The sequence below is a fragment of the Bufo bufo genome, chromosome 7 (assembly GCF_905171765.1).
Source record: "Bufo bufo chromosome 7, aBufBuf1.1, whole genome shotgun sequence".
Classification (NCBI taxonomy): Eukaryota; Metazoa; Chordata; class Amphibia; order Anura; family Bufonidae; genus Bufo; species Bufo bufo.
Genome location: NC_053395.1, coordinates 162,380,911 through 162,394,151, shown reverse-complemented (window position 1 = coordinate 162,394,151; position 13,241 = coordinate 162,380,911). Strand labels below are relative to the sequence as shown.

The window sequence follows — 13,241 nt, the reverse complement described above, 5'->3', positions numbered from 1 at the left end:
GATGACACTGGAAGCTGGGCAAGAAAGTGCTGCCTCGCCATGTGTTACGGCTCCTGGTCCCATGCTACTGGGCTGAGTGTCCATGCATGGAGGAGGCAGATAAGTGCCTGCTGTGGGAGCCATCCCGAAAAATTTGTGGGGTTGGGGGGGTCACAAGGACCTATCCTGGCCATGTTGCTGGGGTGCTGCCTCGCCATGTTATGGCTCCTGGTTGCATGCTGCTTTTAGAGATGGGCTGAGTGTCTGTGCTTGGAGCCCATCTCCTGCTGTGGGAGCAGTCCCGAAGAATTCATGGGTTGGTGGTTGAAAAGACCTGGCCATGTTGCTGGGGTGCTGCATTTCCACATCTGCAAAAAAAACATTGACCCACTGGGCTGTGAAAGACATGTACTGTCCCTTTTTGTAACAGCTGCTCCAGGTGTCCACCATGGAGTGTAGCTTGCCAAACAGCGAGATTCGCAAGGAGCGGCCTGCATTCTCCACCACGTGAGCGCACAAGGCACTACTACAATAGTATGGCAGCAACTGCACCGCCAGCAATGTGGCTAGGTAGGGGGTTCAGCTTGTAGACAAGCTAATTGCTGGAGGAGAATAACTTTTTCATGGCCAAACAGTCTGTTATAGATGTCTCATGATGGAGCAAAGGATTAGCAGGAGGTGATGACAAAGACACTGTATTGCATGGGGATTCGGGTTGGCTGCCACAAAGAGGACCAGGAGAACAGACTTGTTCTGATTGGGAATGCTGGCCAGTTGTATTTTCCCAAAGGATCAGTGATGGCGCCTTACATGCTGCAATACATCTCTGGTACCTATGATTGTGTTGGCACGCCCACAGCTTATTTTAATGCTGCAGATTTTGCACATGGCTGTGGCTTTGTGTTCCCACCTTGTGGAGAAAAAAAAAAAATGCTATACTAGACAGAGCTACAGGCAGCAGAGCTTGGCTTAACTCTGGTATGTTTTGGGCCTAACCCACCCACAGTGTCAACAGCATCACCAGATCCCTGGCTGTTCTTTAGGAGGTACGTTGCCTCTGCTCTTTATTGCTGTTGCTGCAGCCACCACCCTCCTCAGTTAATGTTGCTTCCTCCTCAGCATTCCAATGTAGCCCCCACGTAAGACATACGTATGTTACTTTCTTAAAGTTAGCAAAAAAAATAAAAAATTTGCTAGCACCTGGATAGAAAACACGAACAATTTTGTATTTTTACTTTTTGCTAAAAAAGGGGGGGATGGAATTAATGATGTCCTTGCAGGTAGCTGCTTTTCAGGTTCTGCAGCCACTGTGTTAAGGCATTTCTCACTCCCTGGCTGACAGTTTTCCCTATTCTACACAATTCTTTTTTCTAATTCTAGCCTTTCCCTTCCATGTCGCTGGCAGTAAAATAGAAGCTTTATTGTGACTTTTCGATTGTGATCGGATCCGTCCTGCCGCTATTTCGCCGTGCCGCCACTCTGTCCCCATTGACTATAATGGGGGCGGAGCTCCGGCACAGCAGTGCACGGCGAGAGGCCGCCGGACTAAAAGTACTGCATGTGCAACTTTAGTCCGGCTGCCTCTCGCCGTGCTGCTCCTGAGCGGCAGTCCGGCGAAATAGCAGCAGGATGGATCCTGACGCTAGTGTGAAAGTACCCTAAGACCCATCCACCCTCATTCACAGCCTAACACAGAATGACGCTCTGCTTGATCTGCAAGGGCACCTTCCTTCTTGATTGGCTCACAAGCGACAGCCTGGATGAGCCAATCATGGCAAGCCCCTTGCACTTCCTGTTAGGGTCATGTCAGCTGGGAAAAAGCACGAGGAAGGAAGATGGTGGGTGCTCACATGTGCAGTAAACTGGAGCTAAGGGCCGTTTTACAGATTAGTCTGAAAAAAACCTGAAAAGATTCAGGTTCATCTGCCGGACAAAATTTTGCAAAGTTCGTTACGAACTGGTTGGCTAAACTCTGACACAAATTTAGTTTCACAAAATTTGCTGCTTCAGTGATTTAGATCTGTCAGATGTTTCTATGGTATACTGATTTACAGTTAAAAGCTTTTTAGACTTTATTTTTATTTTCCGTCAGTGGAGTTTTACTGGGGCCATTTATTTTTATTTTTTTAGAAGGGGGGGGGGGGGGGAGGAAAGATCGAGATATTTATAGCATTTCTTGTGAAGTGGAATAAACAAAAACCCAGCAATTTGATTATTTTATTGAATGGGTCATTATGGACGTGGAAGATCCTATTACATATAGTTTTATTTTTATAAATATATTTTCACGTAAACAAACATGTTTGCTGGCAATCTTTTGGGCTTTTTACATTTTCATAAATTTTTTATTTTTTTTTCTATGGCCATCAGCCTGTCAGTATATGGAATCAGATTTCCTTCCTCTTTTAACATGATATACATCTATATAGACACAAACAGAATAAATCAAACACTACAAATGCAATATAACAGTTTTATTGTAACAGTGCAAAGATAATCTAACGAAAGAAAGTGTTATTTTGTTTGGGAATGTTAGTGGTGAAAGAGTCGCAGGTTGGTGTGTGCCAAGACAATGCCCAGCTCATCACATGCTTCCATGATCAATTTGTCAGCTGCAGAGCCAGACGGAGCAGCAATGAACTGAACCCCACTCTGCAAGGAAAATAGAGCGATTAGAAGTAGCATGAAATAACCACAGCTGTATAGACTTGTCACCAGAAGTACAACATGCAACTTGAAATTCTAAGGGTGGCTGCACAAACTGCAGATTACGCTTGTTTTTTTTCTGTGCAGAAAAACTGCAGTGCAATACAGTTCTCGCAAACTGAATAAAATTTGACAAATCTCATGTACACTTTGCTTTTTTTCCCTCTAAGGTGCAGCAATTGATCTGCTGTCAATGGTGTCGATAACATAAGAAATGGGGTTGTGAATACAGATAATCTGCATGAAAACCCACTGAATAGTGCACAATTAATGCAGATTTCCTGCACACAAATCTGTACCGTGTGAAACCACTCTTGGACACTGTAGCCACACTGGCTCAACTTTAGCGAGACCTTCCGGTTATAAAAAAAATAATTCACATTAGCTTGGGAACACCTGGTGATCTTTTCTTCATCTTCTTAGCTGAAGATCCATCAATTCTTGAGCTCCTTTTCTGCCATCCAAGTGGCCACACACTGCCTCGCGCATAATGTGCATTTGTAGCCCAAGACACTTCCTGCTGCCCTTGGATTGGCTGGCACTGCTCATGTGAACAGTGCTGGCCAATCCAAGAGCAGTGATGGACAAGCAGAAAGTCTTGGACTACCGATGCACTAGGCAGTCTGAGAAGCTGTGTGGCCATCTTGGATCGCAGATTAAGAGCCCAAGAATTAGCAGATCTGAAACTAAACAGATGAAAAAGAGATCACCAGGTAAATGTTCTGTTCATTCCCCAGTTAATGTGAATTTTTTGGGACAACCCTAGAACCGGAAAGTCGCTTTAACCATTTCCAATTATGAGATTAAAGGGGTTGTCCGATTCACAGGATATGCCATAAATGTCCAATAGCATTAGGTCACACAGAGGAAGCTGTGCATGCATGGCTCTCCCTATTCACTGCTAGGAAAGCACTTACTCTGCTATTTTCAGAAGTCATAGCAGTGAATGGAGAAAGCCAAGCATGCATGGTGTCCTCACCATTCACAACTGGTCGCCATTCTTGAGACAGTAGGTCCCAGAGGTGGAAAGCAGGGAGAAGAAAAAGAAAGAAAAAAAGAAAAAGAAGGATCTAGACTCCTTATCTGCAGTACTTCTGGATGTAGTACTGCAGATAACAGTCCAAGATCATGGTGACCAGGATTGACAACAGTACAGAAATTTCTGGACAGTCCATAAAAATAGGCAACATTTTCCTGTGTCCGTTGAAAAAAAAAAAAACTAAAAAAAAAATAGATGTGTCAGTGAATTTTTTAAAAGACACCAATAAATCGTACAGATTATTGGGAACAACCGTTCCCGATCACCTGATGAACGAGCGAAACTCATCGGGAGATCCTCTATTGTGCAGGCGCCACCAATCATGGCTTCTGAGCATCAGATTATGTGGTCTAAACAGCTATCTGCTGCTCAGAAACCACAATTCTGTATGAGGATGAGAGATCTCCTTTACTGAACGTGCAGCCGACGGTTGGGAAGGAATCTGCTCAGTCGGCCCATCTAAGGCTAGGTCTACACGACGACATTTGTCGCGCGACAATTTTTATAATGGCAGTCTATGGTGTCGCACTGCAACATGCTGCGACTGCGACGCTCGCAGAAAAATACATCTCAAATGGATTTTCTGCGACTGTCGCGTCGCAGTGCGACACCATAGACTGCCATTATAAAAATTGTCATGCGACATTGGTGCAACAAAATGTTGCGCAACAAAATGTTGCAGTGTAGTTGTGCCCAATCTGTCGCGCGACAAATGTCGACGTGTAGACCCAGCCTAAAGCCACCTTTAGGCTGGTGGTACTTGACTAGATTTTGGTGGTAATTCTCATCATTTTACAGCTCACATTAAACTCTGGAAATTAGTTCTCATCAGTATATTAAAAGGGGTTAGAGGGGCATTTTAGGGGTTGGATAATCCCTTTAAGCTATAGAACATTATGGTTTTCCAAATTGTCCTTAAAAAAAAAAAAAAAAAAAAAAAAAAAGTTGACTTTCCGTGATTTTGGGATAAGTTGTCCAGAAAAGAGAAAAATTCTGGTTGGCAACCCTGATGGTGACAGATTCCCTTTTAACAAACAACCAACAATTATGCTATATTATTTACCACGTGGATTAAATGATGTAACAATATTAGGCCCCTTTCACACGGGCGAGATATCCGCACGGGTGCAATGCGTGAGGTGAACGCATTGCACCCACACTGAATCCAGACCCATTAATTTCTATGGGGCTGTTCTATGGGGTTATAAGGGAAAATGGCATTCTTAATACAGAATGCATAGTACAATAGCGCTGGAGGGGTTAAAAAAAAAATTAAAAAAAAATATATAAAAATAAAAAAAGATTTAGCTCACCTTAATCCACTTGCTCGCGCAGCCCGGCTTGTCTTCTGTCTTCATCTTTGCTGTGCACAGGAAAAGGACCTGTTGTGACGTCACTGCGGTCATCACATGATCCATCACCATGGTGATAGACCATGTGATGAGCGTAGTGACGTCATCAAAAGGTCCTATTCCTCAAAGAAGACAGAAGAGAAGCCGGGCTGCGTGAGCAAGTGGATTAAAGAGGACCTTTCATCAGTATAATTTTAATAAACTAATAACCCTACCTAATAGTGCAGCTTCCACTGATGTTCCCCTTTTTTTTTTTTTAAATCGGCCACCGAATGTTGAAATAATAGCCCCGTTTGTTCTGCTGCAGCGCCTGTCACTCAAGCGCTTTTTTTGTATGGGGCGTTGCTAAACTTTCTTTGCTATGGGCCTTGGCTCAGAGCGCAGCCAATCAGAGCGCTCCTCTCTCAGCCAGGCAGATCAGATAGAAAGATCAGCGAAAGATCAGATAGACCGGCCGAGGGACGCGACGGGTGTGGAAGCAGCGGTACGAGCGGCAGGGTAAGTATCATAATCATCCCCTAGACATCGCTGCACTTTAGCTCCTTCTGCCTGGCTGAGAGAGGAGCGCTCTGATTGGCTGCGCTCTCAGCCAAGGCCCATAGCAAAGAAAAAAGTTTAGCAACGCCCCATACAAAAAAAGCGCTTGAGTGACAGGCGCTGCAGCAGAACAAACGGGGCTATTATTTCAACATTCGGTGGGGAACATCAGTGGAAGCCGCACTATTAGGTAGGGTTATTAGTTTATTAAAATTATACTGATGAAAGGTCCTCTTTAAGGAGAGTTAAATTTTATTTATTTTTTTAACCCCTCCAGCCCTATTGTACTATGCATTCTGTATTAGGAATGCTATTATTTTCTCTTATAACCATGTTATAAGGGAAAATAATAAAATCTACACAACACCAAACTTCTTTGAAGAGGTCAGGGTTCGGGTACCAAACATGCCGATTTTTCTCACGCGCGTGAAAAACGCATTACAATGTTTTGCACTCGCATTGGAAAAAAAAAAGAAAAAAAAAAAAAATCGCGCATTTTTTCCGCAACGCACCCGCATCTTATCCGGGCCAAAAACATGACGCCCGTGTGAAAGAGGCCTTATAATTCTGGATGAAACCCTAAGGTCTCATGCACACGGCAGCTGTGTGCCCATAGCCGTATTGTGGCCCGCATACGGCGGGTCCGCAATACACAGGCACCGACCCGTGTGCACTTGAATAGGTCCGCAATCACAGAGATGCGGAACGGAAGCAGGGATCGGAACCCCACGAAAGAACTACGGAGTGCTTCCGTGGAGTTTCTGGCCGTGCTTCTGCACCGCAAAACAAAAGTAAAAATAAAATAATTTTTGTGGACGGATCACAGACCCATTCAAGTTGAATAGGTCTTGATCTGTCCCGGCCGCCGCCCGTGCATTGGGGACCGCAAATTGTGGTCCCCAATGCACGGAACAGACACACAACGTTCGTGTGCATGAGGCCTAACTTACATATAGATTAGAAGTCTCATATCTCAGAAACAGGGCAAATAAAGAAAAAAAGTTTTTTAGTTAGTTCTACTAGGGGACCTGAACAAATATTAGCCTGATAAAGTAACAATGAAAAGGCCTATTAGCCTACAATGTATTTGGAAAGTCTTCAGTCCCTTTTGCTTTTTTCACATTTTGTTGTGTTGTGGCCTTGAGCCAAAATAAAATAAAAAAAATTCTAGTTTCTCGTCAGCATTCTGCACTCATTAACCCATAATGAGAAAGTGAAAACCTAATACTCAAAACCTTTTTTAATTTATTAAAAAATGAAAAATTTAAGTCTTGCATTGACACAAGTATTCAGATCCTTTACTCTGGAATTAGATGAAGCACCTTTGGCAGCAATTCCAGCCTCCAGTCTTCCTGGGTAAGATGCAACAAAGTGTGCACATCTGGATTTGAGTATGTTCTGCCATTCGTCTTTACAGATCCTCTCAAGCTCTGGCAGGATAGATAGGGACCATTGGTGGACGGCCATTCTCAAGTCTCTCTAGAGATCTTCGATTGGGTTTAAAGTCAGGGCTCTGGCTGGGCTACTCAAGGACATTCACACAGTTGTTCCTAAACTACTCCCCGTCTTGTCCTGGCTGTGTGGTGAGGGCCAATCTTGTAGGAAGGTGAACGTTTGGCCCAGAGCACTCTGGATCAGGTTTTCATTAAGAAACTGTACTTTGTGCCATTCAGCTTTTCCTCAACTCTGACCGGTCTCCCTGTCCCAGTAACTGAAAAACACCCCACATCATGATGCTGTCACCATCATGTTTCATTGTAGGGACTGTATGAGACAGGTGATTGGCAGAGCCTAGTTTTCTCCAGACATGATGCTTAGAATTGAGGCCAAACAGTTCAATCTTGGTTTTCACCAGACTAGAGAATCTAATTTCTCAGTCTGAGTCCTTTAGGTGTTCTTTAGCAAATTCCAGGAGGAGTTTCACGTGTCTTTTACTGAGGAGAGGCTTATTTCTGCCCATTTTGCCATAAAGCCCAAACTGTTGGAATGCTGCAGTGATGGGTGATCTGAGAGTTTCTCCCATCTGCACACAGGATATTTGGAGCTCAGCCAAAGTGACCAAGAACCAAATGTGCACCTCTTACCAAGGCCCTTCTTCCTTAATTACTTACTTTGAGGGGCAGCCAGCTCTAGGAAGAGTCCTGGTTGTTTCATTTAATTATAGGAGGTCACTGCTCTTGGGAACTTTCAGTGCAGCAGAAATTTTTGTACCCTTCTCCAGATCTATTCCTCTACACAATCCAGTCTCTGATCTCCACAGGCAGTTCTTTGCTAATATAAAATTATATAGACAAGGCTGTGTCTTTCAAAATCATGTCCAATCAGCTCAATTTACTACAGGTGGAATCCAATCATGGTGTAGAAACAATTTAAAAGGTGAAGAGGAGAAATGGGAGACCCAATAGCTAAATTTAAAGTGTCAAGATGAGAAATTTTAGTCTTTTTTTGTTATATAAATTTGCAAAAATTTTGAAAATTCTTTTTTCACTTTCTCATTATGAAGTATTGCGTGCAGATTGATGGGGGGGGGGGGGGGGGAACTTAATTGGTTTTGATTTTAGCACAAGGCCAGAACTTAAAATGTAAAAAAAGAGAGAGGGTCTGAAGTCTTTACAATTGCACTGTGCATACAGATCTGGGGGCTTTTGTTAGGCTCTCGGCTGCCATATCAATACATCGCAAGGATGCCAATTGGCTTCCACAAGAATAGATATCCATTGTGGCATCCAAGGGGTTGGATGACCAGGACCAGAGTCTTCTCCGATCCCAGCAGTTACAGCAGACATGGGTATAGCGCCTGTGAGTGCGAAAAGAGCATTGTTCTCCATTCATAGGCAAATAAATTAAATATTGTGCACCATGGACCAAAGTCAGATCTCAGACTCAAGGTACGGTTCAAGGCTGTACATTGTAACGTATGGGAACAGGCAAAAGGCAACTTAACATATTAACCAACTATAACTTGTGATCTTGCATCTACCACTAAACTGCAATATGTGGTGTCAGATTTTCAGTACTATTGCCGTATTAAAAGAGGTTTTCCAGGTAACTATAATCATGACCTATTCTCAGGATAGGTCATCACCATGACATCAGCGGGGGCACAGAGTCCTGGCACCACCGCCGATCAGATGTTCCAGGGAGCCGCCACGCTCAATGGAGCTATGGCGAGTGCAGTCAGCGCCTGGCTGTTTTCAAACACTGCACCATACATAGTATAGTGGCTGTGCTTGGTATTGCAACTCAGCCCCATTTACTTCAATGGGGCTGAGCTGCAACTAGGCCATGTGACCGATGTATGGCGACATCACATGGCCTAGGAAGAGGCTGCAGCACTCACGGAGCGCCAGCCTCTTCTAACAGCTGATCAGCGGAGCTCCCGTGTGTCGGACCCCTGCTGATAGGATACTGATGACTTAGGCCTATTGCACACGACCGTATGGCTTTTTCAGTGTTTTGCGATCCGTTTTTCACGGATCCGTTACTCCGTTTTTTGTTTCCGTTGTGTTTCCGTTTCTGTTCCGTTTTTCCGTATGGCATATACAGTAATTACATAGATAAAATTGGGCTGGGCATAACATTTTCAATAGATGGTTCAGCAAAAAACGGAACAGAAACGAAGACATACGGATGCATTTCCGTATGTGTTCCGTTTTTTTGCGGACCCATTGACTTGAATGGAGCCACGGACTGTGATTTGCGGGCAATAATAGGACATGTTCTATGTTAAAACGGAACGGAAAAACGGAAATGGAATGCATACGGAGTACATTCCGTTTTTTTTGCGGAACCATTGAAATGAATGGTTCCGTATACGGAACGCAAAAAACGGCCAGTAAACGGGGAAAAAAAACGTCCGTGTGCAATAGGCCTTAACCAAAGGATAAGTCATCAATACAATTAATCGGATAACTCCTTTAAGTCTGTACATAAAACAAATGTGTTCACAATTGCTCATACTCTCACCTTCCTTGCCCGCTCCACATTGTCTCGGAATGGGAAAAATGCATCAGAGCTCAGGCAAACACCAGTCAAGGTAGAGATCCACTGCCTCTTATCTTCTGGGGTTAGCAGTTCTGGGGGCTGCTCATACAGGGACTTCCACTGCTCGAGCTCCTCCTGAGGACAGGAGCACACGAATGCAGCTTCTTATGACCACTTCAATGGAAGCTACAGTAATCATGTCCTACATGTTCACTCCTAATACTTACCTTTTCGAGAGTACCGCTCACATATTGGTCAATGGCATTAGAAATATCAGCTCTCTTCACACCAGCTTTAAACTTCATTCCCAAGACACGTGGGTGGTGCCGCAGCCACCAGTTATCAGCTTTGTCCCCGGCAAGCCGGGTGCAATGTATGCGGGACTGTTGCCCAGCACCCATTCCCACCACCTGCCAGAAAGGGACAGAGGATTATAAAACCAAAGTAAAACAAGAGGCAGTACAACTGCAGAATGAAGAGCTGTAGACATTATTACAGTCCTATTTTTACATATACAACTTAAGGAACACCTGTCAGGTTATTTTTGCAGCCAGAATATGACAGAAAGAAGCTGAGCTCTGTGATATATGGGTTTATATAATTTGGAGCAGAGTAAATCTTGACAGGACTCCTAGGAGAGACAGTGAGAGTCCTGATTACCATGTCCACACAGAGAGACAGCTGTCAATCACTATCAGTGTGTACAGAGAAGGTTGTCAACCTACAAGGATTGGGTCATCAAGACTCTTACTGTCTCTCTTAGGAGTCCTGTCAGCATTCAGGCCTCTTTCACACGACCGTATGGCTTTTTCAGTGTTGTGGGCTTTTTTCTGGATCCGTTGTTCAGTTTTGTTTCAGTTTCGGTTCCGTTCCTCCGTATGGCATATTCAGTATACAGTAAATACATAGAAAAAAATTGGGCTGGGCATAACATTTTCAATAGATGGTTCCGCAAAAAACGGAAACGGATACGGAAGACATATGGATGTATTTCTGTATGTGTTCCTTTTTTTGCGGACCCACGGAACGCGATTTGCGGGCAATAATAGGACATGTTCTATCTTTCAACAGAACGGAAATGGAATGCATACGGACTACATTCTGGTTTTTTTCGGAACCATTGAAATTAATGGTTCAGTATAAAGAACGCAAAAAAGGGCCCGTAAACGGGAGGAAAAAAAACGGTCGTGTGAAAGAGGCCTAACTCTGCTTTCTACTCAAATATTGATCCACATCACAGAATTAATCTCTGCATTAAATCCTGCTCTCAGTTAGGGCGGCAGAAAATCACCCGACAAGTTCTCCATTATTAAAGGGAACCGGTCATCAACTTATGCTGCCGTTAGTATGGGCAGCATGAAAGTAGAGACAGGAGAGTGGATTTCAGCGGTCTTTCATTTAAAAGGCTACTTTCACACTGGCGTTTATGGGTCCGCTTGTGAGATCCGTTTCAGGGCTCTCACAAGCGGCCCAAAACGGATCAGTTCAGCCCCAATAAGGATCCGTTCAGAATGCATCAATTTGGCTGCGTTTGGTCTCCGTTGCGCTTTTGAGGCGGACACTAAAAACGCAGCTTGCAGCATTTTGGTGTCCGCCTGATGATGCAGAGCCAAATGGATCCGTCCTGACTTACACTGTAAGTCAATGGGGACAGATCTGTTTTGACTTAAGACTTTAAAAAAAAAAAAAAAAATTATGAATAATGCAAACTGATCCGTTATGAACAGATACAAGCGTTTGCATTATCGGTGCGGATCCGTCTGTGCAGATAAAAGACGGATCCGCACCGAACGCAGGTGTGAAAGTAGCCCAAGTGGTTGCCGAGAACCAACATCACAATCATTGCAGACTGGGCCTGGAAAAGAGTCAAGGACAACTGAGAAGAGTCCTGGTTATTCATGAATTCCTGCTCTCCCTGCAGATGACGGACAGTCTTCTACCTAGTTTTCTCTCTCTCTCTCTAGCAGAGAACTGCCAATCAGCAGATGGACGGGGAGAGCAGGAGATTAGGAATAACCAGGACTCTTTTCAAGTAGATGTGACTCTTCTCAAGGCCTGGGCTCCAATAATTATGATGCTGGTTCTCAGCAACCACTAACATCTGCATTTATGTCACTATTTTATGCTGCTCAGTGAGGTCAGCATAAAGTTGCTGACAGGTTCCCTTTAAATCTCGTCAAGTTTCCGATTCCTAAGCACCATGTTGATCATGGTCTCTGGCACATGACATTGGCATTGAATTTTCATAGTATGTTTTCCTGTGGCCACAGCCTGGAAGCTATATAATGCTGCCGGATCAACCTCAATACCCCAAGAGCTACGTGAAAGTCACGTCTTCGATCCAACCAGTGCCCTGCTCTGTAATGGTGAGGGGCAAAAACAACTGTCTACAGGTGGGTCTCTGGTTTGGCCAATATACCTAGCCATAGCTTTTAGGGGGTCAGATAATTACTTCTAGGATAGCTAGCAACAGGTGGCACTAGAGAGACTGTCTTCTTCCTTCTGGGGAGCAAGTTTAAAGAAGTTGTCCCATGAAAAATATTCTCAAGTTTTCAAACCAGCACCTGGATCTGAGATTTCAATTAAATCTGTCTGTATAGCACCACCTGCTATTAACGCTTTCTAATTTCTTTGTCCTGCTCACCGAGACGGAAGCACATGCTCCGTTCCATCCTTAAACTACCACCAGCAGCAGCATAAATTACACTTCCCCTGTGAAAGGGCACACACCCTTTTTTTGGACACTTTAAAATGTATCTTGGACATTATAGTTTCATTTACCTGTCCGTCCTTGGCATAGCACACAGAATTAGACTGGGTATATTTCAGGGCAATTGTGGCTACAATCAGATCTCTGATGGCAGACTCATGGAGCTGAAAAGAAAAAAGTTAAATTCCTATCAGGGGTTCCAATACTTTTGATAGCAAGATTTAAGCAGTCTGCAAACTTTTCCTTGTCAACAAATTCCAGAAAATCTGTGTGACCTCAGATTTGGAAACAGATCCAGCACAGACTTTAAGTGGCAACACTGTTATAAATGGAAACTATCACGATAATGGGAACAGGGGCTTACAGTGATGTCAGATAGGTTTTAAATCAGATGTACAAAATAGCAAATGTGCAAAACAGCACCCAATAAACTCACAATAAAGAGCCAACATAGATTCTGTATGAGATAGTCCAAAATCGGGGTGACATTCCCTTTAACTATCTACAACAGTGGTGCCCAACCTTTCTTTTTCGTCTGAGGGCAGCACTCGACATGATATAAGTCTCGTGGGCCAGAACACATGCAAATGTTAAAAGTGGAATGATTCTAGCAATATAGTTAACAGTTAGAAAGAGATACTAAAATAATTTCTGCTCTCCCGATTTGAAGTCATTTCATTAATCTGCAGATGTTTTTCAGAAACCAGCTTTCGAATGTTTGGCTCAAAAATTCTTCAAGTTGATTCTCTGTACAGAATGCAGATGATCGTCCGTAAGCAAAGAGCGCAGGACAGGTTTTGCTCTCTTTAGCAGCAAATGCAGCCTTTGCTAAAGTGACTGCATTCCTCTGAGGCCCGCTCTTATTATTAAATTTCAACTGGATCAAAACAGCCTTGTTATTTCTTATTATTAAATGCAGCCTTTAAAAGAGCGG

The 13,241-nt window shown here is 43.7% G+C and overlaps 1 protein-coding gene across 1 annotated transcript in view; it reads right to left on the bottom strand.

Annotated features, from left to right (window-relative positions):
* Positions 1 to 2,438: 2,438 nt before the first annotated feature.
* The window catches only part of ATIC (5-aminoimidazole-4-carboxamide ribonucleotide formyltransferase/IMP cyclohydrolase), a 55,928-nt gene continuing 45,125 nt past the window's right edge, over positions 2,439 to 13,241 (bottom strand). The window contains exons 13-16 of the mRNA XM_040440769.1: positions 12,379 to 12,471; positions 9,825 to 10,007; positions 9,580 to 9,732; positions 2,439 to 2,631 (exon numbers count right to left, since the gene is read on the bottom strand). Of these exons, the coding sequence (XP_040296703.1) occupies positions 2,512 to 2,631; positions 9,580 to 9,732; positions 9,825 to 10,007; positions 12,379 to 12,471 (549 nt within the window). The 3' untranslated portion in view covers positions 2,439 to 2,511. The remainder of the gene's footprint in view (positions 2,632 to 9,579; positions 9,733 to 9,824; positions 10,008 to 12,378; positions 12,472 to 13,241) is intronic.